Here is a 14,372-nt window from a genome sequence, read left to right on the forward strand (position 1 = left end):
CACTTCAGCTCCTCAGTTCCTCTATGTCGCAGACCTGGGCCCGTAGCCAATAGTTTACAGTGGAGAGAGACAGTGCGAGAGAGAGAGAGAGAGAGGGAGACTTCATCTCTGGAAAGCCCATCTTTTTGCAATGAGGTCTTCAATGCAGCCTGCTGCCCATAAAGTACCTCGTCCTAGTCTAAATTCACTCAAGTAAGCGCATCAATGACCCCAATTTTTCAATGCTTCACTGACAGTCATAGAGCACTTCAGCAGACTATTACAAGACGTTAGCGCTCTACAACTCTCAGTAAAAACAAGCAAACCGGTAACATCGTGGTGGGGGGAAAAGTTACATTAACTTCCACAACTAAGATATCAGCAAGGAAGTCTTTAGAGAAAATGCTACCTAAGAGAAACAGTAGAGAGATACAGAAAGGACACAACCCTGGATGTAAGATAGTCAGAAAGGGTTAAAGAAATGCTAAGGCTAGAGTGAATCTACAAGCACTGCTGAACGTGTGTAGGCCACCTATGGCTGGCTACTTGGATTTATTCCACACATTGAACTCTGTTGTGAGATCAAGTGAGCCGAGTCTCGCCAGCTTCTCCCTGCCTCACTGTGAGACATTTGGCCTTTGTGCGACAGTCATTAGCACCGCCTTTCCAAGGTTGGCCCTGAGCCCAGGGCCTAAGGGGAAAAAGTGGTACCCTCCTTTGCCATTGGAGGCAGTGTATCTGATCTATACATTCAACACAAATACATTTTGTTGACAATCCTTTTCCTTGATGATTAAACATGGCAATAAGTAAAAACCGCTTTAACATTCACATTCAACTATCTTTGAGTTCTATATTTGTTATTTTCGTTATACTATCATCAGATTATAGTGTATCTGATGCACTGTACTGTACTGTACGGTATGACATGTCTTTGGTTCCATTCAAATCTAAAAACTAAAAACACGATTAATAAAGAAAGAACACCGAAAGTACTTAGGAAAAATGTCATACTATTAATTCTCCATCAACAATTACACTTACTGGCTGTCTAATGAAATAACCCTGACATCAGACTAAGCTAAAACACAAAAGGAGTCAGTCAGCACTTCAGATATTATATAACACATGGCCTGTCAGTCAGTGTACAGTGTCACACAGGGTTTCCATGACAGTTCATCTTGTGACTAGCTGTGCTTTCAAAATTTTGCAAAACACAAGGTTTCTCAAAACCTTGACTGTAAACACTAGTGACCACATGAAATGCCTTGATTCCAACATATGCTCTTTTTACCAATTAGACTGATAACTAATAACAAGTCACACTTTTCATTTTGTGTATGTACATGCTACGTGTTTCTGAGAGCAGACATACCAAGTGAACTTCCTGGTATGATAACATACTTGGCAGACAAAAAACAGACCAACCAGTACAGTGACGCTTGCACACAAAATAGGTGCAAGCTAAACCACAAGGCAAAAGGTGTGTATTTGTATAACTGAAAGTATTTTCCTAGTAAATTCAACTTAGCTAATTAGCTCATCAGTGGTTGGATGCGGTTGCCTCTATTGGGTTGCTCTTACTTAATAATGTAGCCAATCCATACAGTGTTGGGTCAAGCGTGTGAAATTGCTTTTACCTGCAGCCCAGGTAAACTCACATGGGGTCAATTAAGCCTAATAAATTATCAATAGGGTAATCAATGTCGTAAATAATCAGATACTATCTTGCCTTCATGCTAAAGCTGCAAAACTAATTTTCATCCAGTGATCCCTCTTAGCCTCAGTGTTACCTTTTCAATGTTTTGTAATGCACCTAAATGTATTAGTTGATTGATGTTTACATAAAAAAGGTATAAAGGCCTATATTATAATTGCTTTAAACATTTTTTATTAATTTTGCATTTTTTTTCTTCTATTCCTTACTCTTAATATTTCAGTGTGTAATACTGTATCACTTAGTCAGCTGAATGGAATAACCAGTTTCATCTCATCTCATATTAAACATGCTACACTTGATCTGTTGATAATGTATTTGATTTGGTATTTGTTGCAAACCTCAACTCTTTTAATGTAGGCATTCTCCTGGGTTTTTTGAACTTCTTGATAACCAGTTTTGTAACATCAGTTATCAGTGATTACTAACAGGCTGCGTGAGGCTGGATAACTCTAGGTAGCCTGACTGTGTGGAACTCCCTTTTTGAGACAGACTCCAGATGTAGCCCCCACATTCAAATAAAGTGAGTCACTGTGGTGATAAATATTTACCGGCGCAGTTTTGTGTGAACACAGGGAGAGAACTGGAGACGTAGATACCGTAGCTTATAAAATGTCTTGGTTATTGTGCACTTGATGATGAACCTGTTTAATAGCTGCAACCCTAGAAGTGACAGGGATGCAGGGAGTGATTTTCATAACTACCAGCTGCAAGGGCATTACCCAGGATTTTCAGAGCGCTGGCATTACTGCTTGCAATTTTTATGTTTTTTTACTTCATCCACACAAACATCTCTGTCACACAGAACGATGATGCCAACTGAGTGGTGATTCTTGTTTAACAGAGCAGAGCTGGTTAATATAAAATAGACTTATCAGATGCCAATAAGCCCTTGGATCAGACAAGCTGAAAAAAAGGATAATGAATATTTGAAACATTTTGCTGCATCTGAACACACCCAGGAAACTTCAGTGACAGGGATTAGATCAGCACTTTCACGCATTCTTTACCACACTTGAGAAACCCAACTGATAATATATTTTAGCCCTTTAGTAATGAATGCAGTCTGTCTGCAGCAGTTGTTCTGGCAAAAAAGGTTTGTTTATCACTTCATTGTGGGAGTTTTCTTGCTTGCGAGATCAGAGCAACCCTTTTCACTTAAAAGTAATTTTCCCCTAGCAAGCATTCCTCCCTGTCTTTCAGAGGAGAGAATGAGTCAGGTTCAAAGACTTGAGCATTAACTGTAAGAGCCTCCTTTCTACCTGCCAGGTAATATGTTGTGGCATGAATATGACTCATTACTCAACCCTGACAGTTCTACAGAATTCATTTGTTACAACAAACATTATGAGCTGAGCCAGTGACTGCTACTTACCTGAGGCGAGTATCTAGAGCCCAGATTTTAGTGACATGATACAAGGTATTGGTGACAGTCAAGCCTTAGTCACTGGGGACAACAAAACACAATAATTGGGGAAGTTTTAATGAAGTGACATTGAGCAGGACACTTTTTATAAAATGTTATAGTGTTGGCGGTGGCACAAAGACTCCTAACAGAGCAAATTAGACAAAAGGTCTTTTGAAAAAGTGCCCTTAGGCTGAGATATTCCTTCAATAAGCATCACTGAGGCTTTACCCTAGGAGCAATTTTAAAAAAACTGAATAGTCCCCTTTTATAAAAATGGAACATTACAAGAAGAGTGTGATGCTGTAGAAACAAGTGTGCCGTTGTGTAAATGTTATGTGTTCGGGTAATGCCATGATTAAGAATATCTGAGTCTGGTAATGCTTTTTATGACAAAGTTCAAGACTGCTCATTGCTGTTGTCATTGTTTTTATGTAAGCCTGACCCAGATGATCACACACCTTATGACCAAGATCTCAGAACCTAGAACTATTACCAAAATAATATGTGAACTAGCCTAACACAGAGACTGAAGATACTAAATATGCAAATACTGGTGAATAAAGGGGGAAAGAAACAGAAAGGACAACAGTAGCTTCTGACCTCTAGCTGTGCCCTCAGTGAATATTTCACGACCAGTGCTCATTTTTGACGAGTGAATCTGTCAACGGTGGAGACAGCTTCAGACATTTGAATCTTTAAACAGAGGAAACTGTCTGACTGGGTTGCAGCAGACATCAGTAGCACAGAGCAAAGCGAGAGCAAGCAGGAAGCTCCAGAATCAGGGAGGAATAAGGGGAAGAAATGGCAGGGGTATGGTGCTGCTGCCGCTGTGCTTAACTCAAGTTCCTGCAGGCACGGAAACCTGGAGGGCAGAAGCACTGCTGACACAGCACTGCCTTCAGCCAGAAGGGGAACTTCTCAGACCATTGATGTATAAAGAGAACTGGATACTGTGTCGGAGGCGGGGCCCCGTTTATTTCTATGCAAGCTGCTCAGTGGCGCTTGAATCCAAAACTTTGACTTCCCAATATAAAATTACCCGGATCTTCTGCATTGTGTTGCCCATAGAGCAAGCGCACTAGAGACTCTGCCAGTTTAGCCCTCCGCTAACTTGAATGCATGATAAAATGATTTAATCGTGCGGCTCTTCTAGACTTTCCAAATGTTATCGGACCAAATGGATCAAATTCTGATAGATAGTGAAACGTCGTGGTGGTTGTGACACCATAAAAATGTATCCACCGTTTTACAGACGCTTCTTTCACAATGTAAGTTAACAAAAGTATTTTTGGGCCCACGTGCATCACGTGTCAGACCCGGATGTTGTAGTTTCACGGTTTGGCCACTATGTCAAATTGGCTTCAAAGCCCGGTGCACTTCCTGGGGGCTTGTCTCAGACAGGCAGTTTTACTTCCTGTTTCCAAGACACAAATTTAACCCTTGAAGACAGACCAGTAAAAAACCTTTGGTATTGCCATGTCACTAAACATTGACATAAATAATCAGCAGGCTATATGGTATTCCTCCAGAGGTGCAATTTGCCAGCACAGGTTTGTGTGTGAGACTGCCAGGTTACCATGTGTAGTCTTGTCTAAGGCCCAACGAATTAGGTTACTGAACATATGCTACAGATTTCCATGGCAACAAGAGTGGGGGAATCTGGAATCATGTCAGTTGCAGTGCAAATAGGCTAGTTTTTTCATCAGTGCTCTGTTTTCCAAAGAAAGCCACACTGTGAGACAAAGCCTGCGTGCCAAATCTATTCTGGTGGCTTTAGGACTGTCCTGACACGGCCCTGTCTTCATCAGACACACAGGCAATTTCAAGGGACGCCCTGAAATAATTCAGACATAAACACGGCCAGTGACCATGCTGGTCGAATCCAAGTGGACCCGTTTTAATCCAATTAAAGGGAGAAGAGCCAGTGGAATGGAGCTGCGATAAACACCATCATCCATCATGCTGGGACAGTAGAAACACTGGGATTGACTGTGGAGAGAGCAGACACTCACTTTAAGGGCTCAGGGCTCCAAAGGGCAACGCAAGGCAACACACTAGCACTATGGGGCTGAGATTAAATTTAAAAAAAAGGCTCTGTCACATTGTTAACTTAAAACAATAATAGCATTGGCATAAAACTTCATTGTGCTGCTATTAAAATGAAGAAAAGATGGAGATTCCAAAATTATGAAACATTGCGGCTCACACAACTACGCCGCACATCTTTATCTGCTGAGTGGGTTGTTGTCTTGAGTGAACCTTCACAGTTGAGGTACTGATTCAGTGCACACAAACACTTCTAAAGTTGATGGGTCGCTGAAATTGAAATTACCAAAGGACAAGACTGTTCATGCAGTCTCCAAGCTAGGAAAAACAAGGGAAAGAAAATGTTTTATAGGACAATATGTTAGAGAATAAACTGTACGAGAACGGCTGAAGTTAAGCAGGGCTCATAGTGCCCTGTTTTTTCTATATTTCATGCTCTGTCACAGCTCAGCAAAGCTTGCCTAACATTGTTAGGCTCACACAGCAGTGTGTATATGCGCATAAGACTGTGAGTGAGTGTGTGTGTGAGAGAGGGAGTGGGGGTAGATAAGAGGGCATGTTCTAAGTGCTACTGCAGTGTTTCTAAAGCATCTATTGTCAGGATATGTGTGTGTGTGTGTGTGTGTGTGTGTGTGTGTGTGTGTGTGTGTGTGTGTGTGTGTGTGTGTGTCCTCGCTGCCAGCAGTAGACTGAAATGGTATGTACTGTATCTGTGCATCTCTGCATGTGTTTATGTGCTCAGCTGACTGAGGGTGTAGTCTGATTGGTGATGGAGGCAGAGCCTTGTTGCTACAGAGATGCATGAACGCAATGGAAGAGTCTGTTGGAAAAAAACAAAAAAACAAGTTGACTGTATGATGCTAAACTACACAGACAGTATGACCTATACTTGAGTTATATTCATGCATGGAGCTATGGTTGATGGGATTGTGTTCAAGCATGGGTTAAAACCAGCCCTGTTTACATTTTAAAACTCTTAGAAGAGTAAGCAATGGAAGCCATGACAGCCTTAGCTGTTAAATGTAGAGCAACTGCAAGAAAAGCATTGACAGCGGCGGGCAGGAATCAAGAAAGATGAAAGCCCAACTGGAGACCAATGCTGAATAAATAATGACATCCATTGTGGGGAAATGTGATCGGGCTCTCTGAAAATCAATAACTAACAACCGGACCATGATGCCCTGAGTGACTCAGCAACAACTTCAATACACTACAGGCGGTCGATATCAACTGCCTGTTCTCGTTCTGGGAGACATGACCCAAAAAGCTGAAGGAAAGCTGGAAACACTTCTAAACAAGTTTCTGCCAGGGCGGTTGAGAAGATCATCTTTTGGAAGAAAGTCAGTCAAAACTGCTGGATGAGTTGCACATTCAAACTGAGCTTCTTACACACTTCTGATAGGCCTTTCACTATGTTGACAGTGATTCAGAAAGCAATGACTGGAACAATGGATTATTAAAGCACAGTCTTTCTTGTAGATACAGTAACTGAATATATCTTTTTCATGCAGTTAATACTGACAAAACTAGTCTATATGAATAGCATGTCTCTTCCACAAATAGTTTCCTCTGCTAGACGTAAACCTCACCCAATTACACAGCTGCTGCTGTCTCAATAAGAAGTTTGTTCTTCAAGAAACTCTGAAAACTTCAATTTCAGACAATCAAACTCAGGAGCCTCTATTCACATTTAAGTTTTTCTGTGGGTGGACAATAGATGTGAGTGTTGTCTGAGTGAAAAAATACCACAGTGTAGCCACACTTACCAAGATAAACTCTAAGAAAATGTATCCACTCTATTTTTAATAGTTTCCAAAATTAACCAAATTGAATCAAGGCTTGTTTTGAAGCCTGATAAAAAAGCATGACAGCAAAACTCATCTTCTAATTACTCTTGGGCTGGTTTTCATTGGGCTCACAGAGGTCAGGTCAATCTATCTGCCCTGGCAATCCACTCAGCACTGCATAAAGTGTAGCACATACTGTACAGCTGTGCTTGGAGGAACCAATGGGCAGGGATTTTGGTTTACAAATCCGGCTTAGCCAGATTTTGGGTGCATCATAGAAAAACATCAAAATGCAGGCTTTGATTAGATAAGCTTTGATGAAACAGGGGATTTGATCCATTGCTGTGAGGTTATTGAATACTCAGTAAGCATTTCTAAAAGCCTGTGAAAGATAAAGTAGTAAGTTTCTCAAATGAACTATGCTGATGAACAGTGTCAGTTTACAAAGACACCATCAGCACAAGAGCCTCAAAATAATGCCACTTTGTACACTTACACTCACAGCTTTAAATGGCAGCATTCCTGTGTAATACAACTCTACGTCTCATTCCTCCAGCGACTTCCCCAGCAACCTGCCAAGCCAGGCCAGCCCGCCGCTCTGTGCCCCAAGTGCACTCAACTGAGAAATGTGTTGGCACCCGGCTGGGTAGACAGTGTTGGCTCTTACCTGCGCTCTCGATGAGGCAGCGGGTGCTGCTGCTGACGTGTGATGAAAGTGGTGCCCCACACCGGGCTGCTGTGGCTGTTCCTGAGCCAGCCCACAGGGGGTGACGATGGATACGGGGTGCTGCGGAAACCATGGTCTGACTCGGTCTCTGCAGTGAGAGATGAGGCTGAGCTCCCCATCACCACAGCGGTAGGAAATTAGTCTTGTGAATGCACTCTTGTAGGGGGGTGTGTTGGTTTTGTTTCTCCCTAGAGCACAAAAGTTGACAAGGGATCCACGTTGTGTTCAGTGAGGCATACTGAAATACACTGATTGGGAAGAGACGAAAGGGGTTGTTTGGACCACAACAACCCTTACCATGTGTTTGTATTTGCTGTAAACTTCCTGCTGACAACTTTCTGCTTCAAATAGGAAAGAATTTCCTACCGCAAAAGAACTCTGAGGGTGCTAGAGTAAAAACAAATAAAAACAGCAACAGGGAATCGAAGATAAGGGTACTCAAAAAATTTGCATAACTTGCAGGTGGCCAAGAATGCAGATCAGGGTGGATATCCCACAGTGCACAGGGGAAGAGGTTCTCAATTCAGATAGTAATTTGATGCATGGAGCGCTGATTCCAATCCAGCAGTCGGTCTCAGAGAGGAGAAAATACAATTTTCTCACAGCAAAGGCTCATAATACTTCCTCTTGTAGACTTTAAGCTTGTAACACTCTGCACCATGTCTTCCATAGTGCCACTCATAATTCCTCCCGCATTCCTTCTGACACATCTCCCCAGCCTGTGCAGTCTCATGCCTGGTTCCTCTTTCCAGTGCACATGCTCAGAAAATCACTCGGCCAGCAAAAGCAGGAAATGGTGTGTTCAGCATCTCAGCAGCCAAACAGTACACCTCAGGAAAAGAAGTGGGGGAAAAAATTAAAAAACATCCAGGACACCACAATAACATCATGGTCCATAAAAGACACCTGATCAATAGTGACGTGGATCTTGCTGGAATAAAAGTCATACAAAATATATCCAGTTATTTACAATTCGGGCACTGGAGGAAATCAATGCATTGCATTTCCCGGGAAGGGTGTTGGCAAACCAAGTATGCTAAAATTCAAGTCTCATCTTTCAGACATCCAGTCTGACTAACAGCTGCTGTGGAAGTTTACCAGTGAAACACCCCAGCTACATTTCTCCCACTGGATAAAACCCCATGTTTGAAACTCTTGAGGAGGGCTTTCTCACAAATTAGACCTCTTCTGGTATTTGCAGGATTTCCACGTGAAAACAAAAATGACATGAACTTCAGAATTGAACCTGAAGAAAACCTGGATACAGGGAGGTGTCTGTGGCTAGTTTTAAATGAGCTGCTCTTTGTAACTTCAACAGTTGCCACAGCATGAAAATGCTTACAGCTCAGCTTTAAGTTTCGTGTAATATCCGACAAAATTCCCGAGAGGAATGTTCCGTTTCAGGCTGCGGTGCTCTGCCAACGAAGGGAAGGGAGATGATCCTAGTTTCCGCTGTCTGAGAGAGGCAACTTAATTTCTGTCTGACCCCACGGTCAGTCTAGTTCATCAACGTGCGCTGGGATCAACGTGCGCTGGGATTTATGTGGACTTGCCGGCCTGTCATAGCACATCAATACTGGCGAAGCATCTGAAGGAAACAAGTATTATTCCAGGGAAGCTGTCAAGGAGGAGAAACCACATTTGTATGCGTCTTGGCGAGTGTCGGGAGTTTGTAAAACCCTCAGGCAAAAGTCTAAGCAGGGCGATATTCCGTGGTTTGTTTTTGCTTTAATTAACATTTAGTATTAGCTGATTCTTATAGGACCAACGTGCGCTTAAATCTATAGTTTCCAGATTTAGTGAACGTTACATGATCATCACTGACAAAGCCAGCGCATATGGGCTTTCAATTTAGCCGATTAACAGCAATGCAAAGCGTTACTTGTATAAAAAGGTGGACTGTGTCCGTTTCCACATAGCGGTACAGAGGCCACGGAGAGTGCCGTGCAGGAGGCGACATACAAGCTTGGGAAACGTTAAAATAGCCGATGAAGTCTCGTCCAGGAAGGAGCACTCAATCGCACATTTCACCATCTTCCGCCTGGTCCGCTCCAGCCTGAGTTCATCTCATATTTCCAGCGTTTGGGCTGTAGATGCTGAGCCTTGTTGTCTTATGAGACATCCTAGCTCCCGTCCCGCTGTCGCCTGCTCATAGTATAACCCTGCTCCATCCCAGAATGCCTGTATTTAATGGTTCCATTTGGGCATGTTATGGCCCCATTGCATGTTCTTATCCTCCCGTTATATATTTTTCCACGGACTTTAATTGTCCCTCACTGATAGCCTGAGCGCAGTGGACGAGGATGCAATCTCCTCCTGTAACAGCGGATTACTGGAGTGTCAGCAGAGCGCAGGCGCACTGGCCTGGCAAGCAGAGAAAAACTGGAAGGCTGCGTTCAAGAGATTTAAATAAAACTCAATGGAGTCGGAGCCGTAGAGATCTCACTCATTAATGTGAATAGGATCCCAGAGTAATGACTTGTGATTGATGTCAGAACCAGCGGGGCAGGATGAGGCATGTTCATTCTGGGAAAGCACTTGGCAATAAAAAACAGTTTACACATCACATGTCACACTTACACAACTGTCTAATAGCCTAAATTGCTCTTTATTTTTCTATTGGTTCCTTGAGAAAGAAGGCTACCTCAGCCTTAATGGTCAATGCTAGACGAGAAAGTGAAGGGTTAAGTAGAAGACAATGGTGACTGCAACACTCATCATTGCTCAACTGTCCCTGCACATTACTGATGAGCCTTCAAATTTTCCCTCTCCTCTCTCTTCCACTTCATATCACTTTGCTGACCTCTTTTCTGATCTCTCACTCTCTCTCTGAATTCAGTGTTCATCAGCAAAGCAGTGCATAAAGCACAGGCATGCCTAACCATAACATGAAAATACTCATACCGCATTTTTTTTCCTATGCATTCTTTGCTGCATTGAAAGCAGTGGGTTAACTATTAGCCGTGTACTAACAATGCAGCTTAAGCAGACTGGCTGTGTGGCCAGTCATTTGTCTGGAACTCTGCTTAACCAGGTTTACAGTGGCTGCAAGGGTGTGTTATTCATGCATAGCTCCGAGCATGACTCCGGTTACTGTTCCTTTGTTAAACGTGTTGAAATTGAAACTGGTTTGTCTGGTAAACTTGACTTCCACTTAAATTCAACTAAACAGTATAGCCTAAAATATGTAACATACAGCAGTTGGTGATGTAGACTTAAGTCCAACCCCAGTACCAGAGTGCATGGCTGGAGCCGTCAAGAATGCCTGCGTCACACAGAAAGCTAGGCACAAACAGCTTACTTGTATTAGTTAAAAAAAGTCCATTAAATGACCAAAAGCAAGTGCAGGTTGCGCAATCACATTTAAGTGTTTTCAGTTTAGCCTAACCACGTAAAAGTACATTCACAATTACAACGCAAGACATAAATGCAGAAATAACTGAATTACTAAAGTATTGAATTACTAAATAGACTGTAGCCATGGGACAGCAAAAACTACACTGATGTGTAACCAAAAATTTTTTTTTTTTAAATGCACATAAACCAGACCAGAAGTCAGAGGACTGCAACCCTTTGTTAAGCATGCACCTGTCCAGGGGCCACCTGTCCCTCTGCAAGTCAGCCCCCAGAGATACAGCAGCTGACAGTCAGTGCCAGAGAGAGAGGGAGAGAGATTGGATTTCATTTCTATTCTCCAGGGACATAGAGGGGGAAGAAGGGAAAGGGAGGATGTGAGCTGATTTCACGGTACACTGTAAGTTGTCATTTCCACACCACCCAAAATGTCAAACTGTCACAAACCCTTTTTTCCCTCCCCAGTGGACATGCTCAAAGCACAACACAAATTAGACTACACTCTACAAGTTCACTCTCAACCAAATAATGTAAACACTTTAGTCTAGATGTTATTTTGATGTTGATTCTACAGCCAAACCTTCAACTGGATAAACTAAGCTCAGGCCTCAGGTCACATATCATCCACCCTGCTGAAGTGTCCATGAGCAAGTCAATGTGTCTCTATCTCTTGATACATGTTTTTCTATCTGACCTTGCCCAACTCCCCTAAACAGACAAGTAGAAGAAAAATGTCCATGTTGCTACTGTATGATACTGTTCTGTGCAGTGAGGCGGCGGGAATAAAATGATCTCCACAGCCGTTGTGTTAAACCACGCTTAAATACGAGGCATTGTCACATAATCAATCTATTTGTGGACAAATTGTAAGCCTGTGAGCCCTGTCACTAACACTAACATTAGCTATACAGTGCAGCCAGATGAAAACTCTCAACAATCCCATTGAGACAGCGCGAGCCGAGGACGCCGGGGACCTTGTAAACAAAGACACTCTTATTCAGTCATTTGGTCGACGTTATCGACGCTGCCCGACAACTGTGTACTTCGTGAAGTCCACTCACAAATCGGTTATTCTTACCTCAAGTCGGTAGAAGGGGGATTATGCCTGTTTTTCAGTCGTCTGTGCGTTAACTTTTAACAGCCATCGAGACGATAAGTTCTTCCCGGGTTGTACTTTAGCCTCTGTAACCTTTCCAGGCTTTAGCTTCGCGCGCTCCGCTGTCGCTGCAGGTTTCAGACATTTGTGACAAACACGTATATGTACATCTTATTTTCACTCAGTCAGGTATTATTGAGACAGATACCACCGCGTAGGTTTACCTCAAACAGCCTAGGAAGGAAGGGGAATCTCCAAGGAGCAAATTGAGAACGTACGTACGACAATTGCGTACCGGTGCGTTATTTCCTGCTTGCGAGCGCAAGTAAACGTACGTAAAATCTATTCAAGAATGTGAGAGTAGAAAACTCAGTTTCCCATGGTCAAGATGGATATTTTCAACTAGGATATCCGGGTATAAATGTCGTCACATTTAACCAACATAAGTAACCATATACATATTATGCCTAACTAAAATAGATTAATATTGAAGTGTGTGATTACGTCTATACGTTTCCCTTGTTCCCTGTTAGCCTATACTGTACAAATGCCCTTGTTGTGGCAAGATTTAAATATTGAGTTTCAAATCTCAGTAGACTCCCCCTTCTACTTACAGGCCAGTGTCAGATGGTGGCACTCTAGTGTCATCTAGTGGCACAAAATTTTAACCGTCTGATTTGAACTATTGGCAACAGCAATGGGGCTGGGTTTATCTGCAATAAAACAAATCATTTCACATCTCGAAAATATTCGTGTCTTCTACAAGTTTAATCAAATATGTTTCTAAAATGATAGTTTTACTTTTATGTAAGGTATCCAACAATGGTGATATCAGTGGATGGAGGCAGAGTCCTCATTGGCTTACTGTAGGAGGCATGTGCCTTATCACTTTGGTCACAGGGATCATATGCAAAGGGAAAATATGTAAGTAGGAGCACTGACACCCAACAAAACATTTGGGCTCAATGAATAAGTCCCTCTGACTACCTATAATATGCTTGTAATATTACTACTACTACTTATATTGCTGCTATTACAACAATATTATTGGTAGTTATGTCTATTGTAATTATGTATCGTAATTATATATTATATATAAATGTCATATCATATCAAACCGCTACTAGTTACAATTACTCCAGCGATTGTTGTTGCTGTTGCTGTTTCATCCACCATTACCACCAGAAGTGTAACTGATGCTAAGTACTACTTAGGTACATTTTTCTTTGATCTATTGTCTTATGTGTGATTCCTTTGAAGCACTTGAACTGTAGCCTAAATGTATTGGCCCTAAGGAAAAATGAAGTTTGACATATTGTAGTATATTATCACTATGGCCACTAAAGTGCACTGCCGCTATTACCACTACTATTACTACTACTACTACTTACTTCTGCTGGCCTACAGCTTTACCACCACTGATCTGCTCTCAATAGGCACTACACTCCTCTGATGATCTACTCATTGTCTGTCTGTCTGTCTGCTTTGAAGCTCTTGCAGAGGGGAAACATAGTTCTATTAGTTCTGGGCTCTGTTCTAATAGCCTACACTCCAGCAACCACAGTTGCAGGCCATATGTTACCTTTTACACCACCATGAATGTCTTCTTGAATAACTGGTTATTGTCTTGACATCATGATAATGGAAATAAAACGTTAGAATATGCCTCTAATATTCTAAGGGGCTTTTGTTTTTGTACCAAACAGTGAGTTTTAGGGCACTGTATTATGCTTAATGCAATGTTATATCTACAGTATGCCTACTTGAATATTGCTCTATGAATTATATTTTTATATTTAGGTTGAAGTAGTATTGTAAAAAGTCTTTTTCCTAAAGGGACATTTATTATTTCCAATCAACCTAAATAATTTGGCCATTTGGGCCTACATTTTCAGCAAACTACAAATCAAGAATAGGCTTAATTCCAATTCACTAATAAAACGTCCTGGTTGAGAGCTTTCATTATTTTAACTATATTTTGAGTTCATATTTGCTAAGTGACAGTATAGGCCAACAAGAAAGCTGTCCACAGAATTTAATTTATTGAGAATTTAATTTACCACGTTGTTTGTTTTTGTTTACCAAACTGAATTGTCTGCTATTCCTTTAAAACCATGAGTGAAATTTAAATTTCATTAGGATAAAGAGTAGCATGTGAAACATTCAGTGAGTCTGGATTATCTCTGTTAATGCCGGTGTCACCCGGATTGTTTGAACCGGGGAAGTTCAAAGGATTAGGCCAATATCAACAGGGTCGG

General features: G+C 41.8%; 1 protein-coding gene across 6 annotated transcripts in view; it reads right to left on the bottom strand.

Moving 5' to 3' along the window:
* Positions 1–12,479, bottom strand: part of capn15 (calpain 15) — a 40,663-nt gene extending 28,184 nt beyond the window's left edge. The window contains exons 1-3 of one of the 6 annotated variants that reach the window (XM_044178432.1): positions 12,339–12,479; positions 12,097–12,242; positions 7,605–8,494 (exon numbers count right to left, since the gene is read on the bottom strand). In XM_044178432.1, coding sequence (XP_044034367.1) covers positions 7,605–7,783 — 179 coding nt within the window. In that variant the 5' untranslated portion in view covers positions 7,784–8,494; positions 12,097–12,242; positions 12,339–12,479. Of the gene's footprint in view, positions 1–3,071; positions 3,144–7,604; positions 8,495–12,096 lie in introns of those variants that run through there. The other 5 variants (XM_044178431.1, XM_044178434.1, XM_044178435.1 and 2 more) reach the window with 5 other exon arrangements.
* Positions 12,480–14,372: the final 1,893 nt, after the last annotated feature.

Source organism: Siniperca chuatsi, linkage group LG20 (genome assembly GCF_020085105.1).
Source record: "Siniperca chuatsi isolate FFG_IHB_CAS linkage group LG20, ASM2008510v1, whole genome shotgun sequence".
NCBI lineage: Eukaryota > Metazoa > Chordata > Actinopteri > Centrarchiformes > Sinipercidae > Siniperca > Siniperca chuatsi.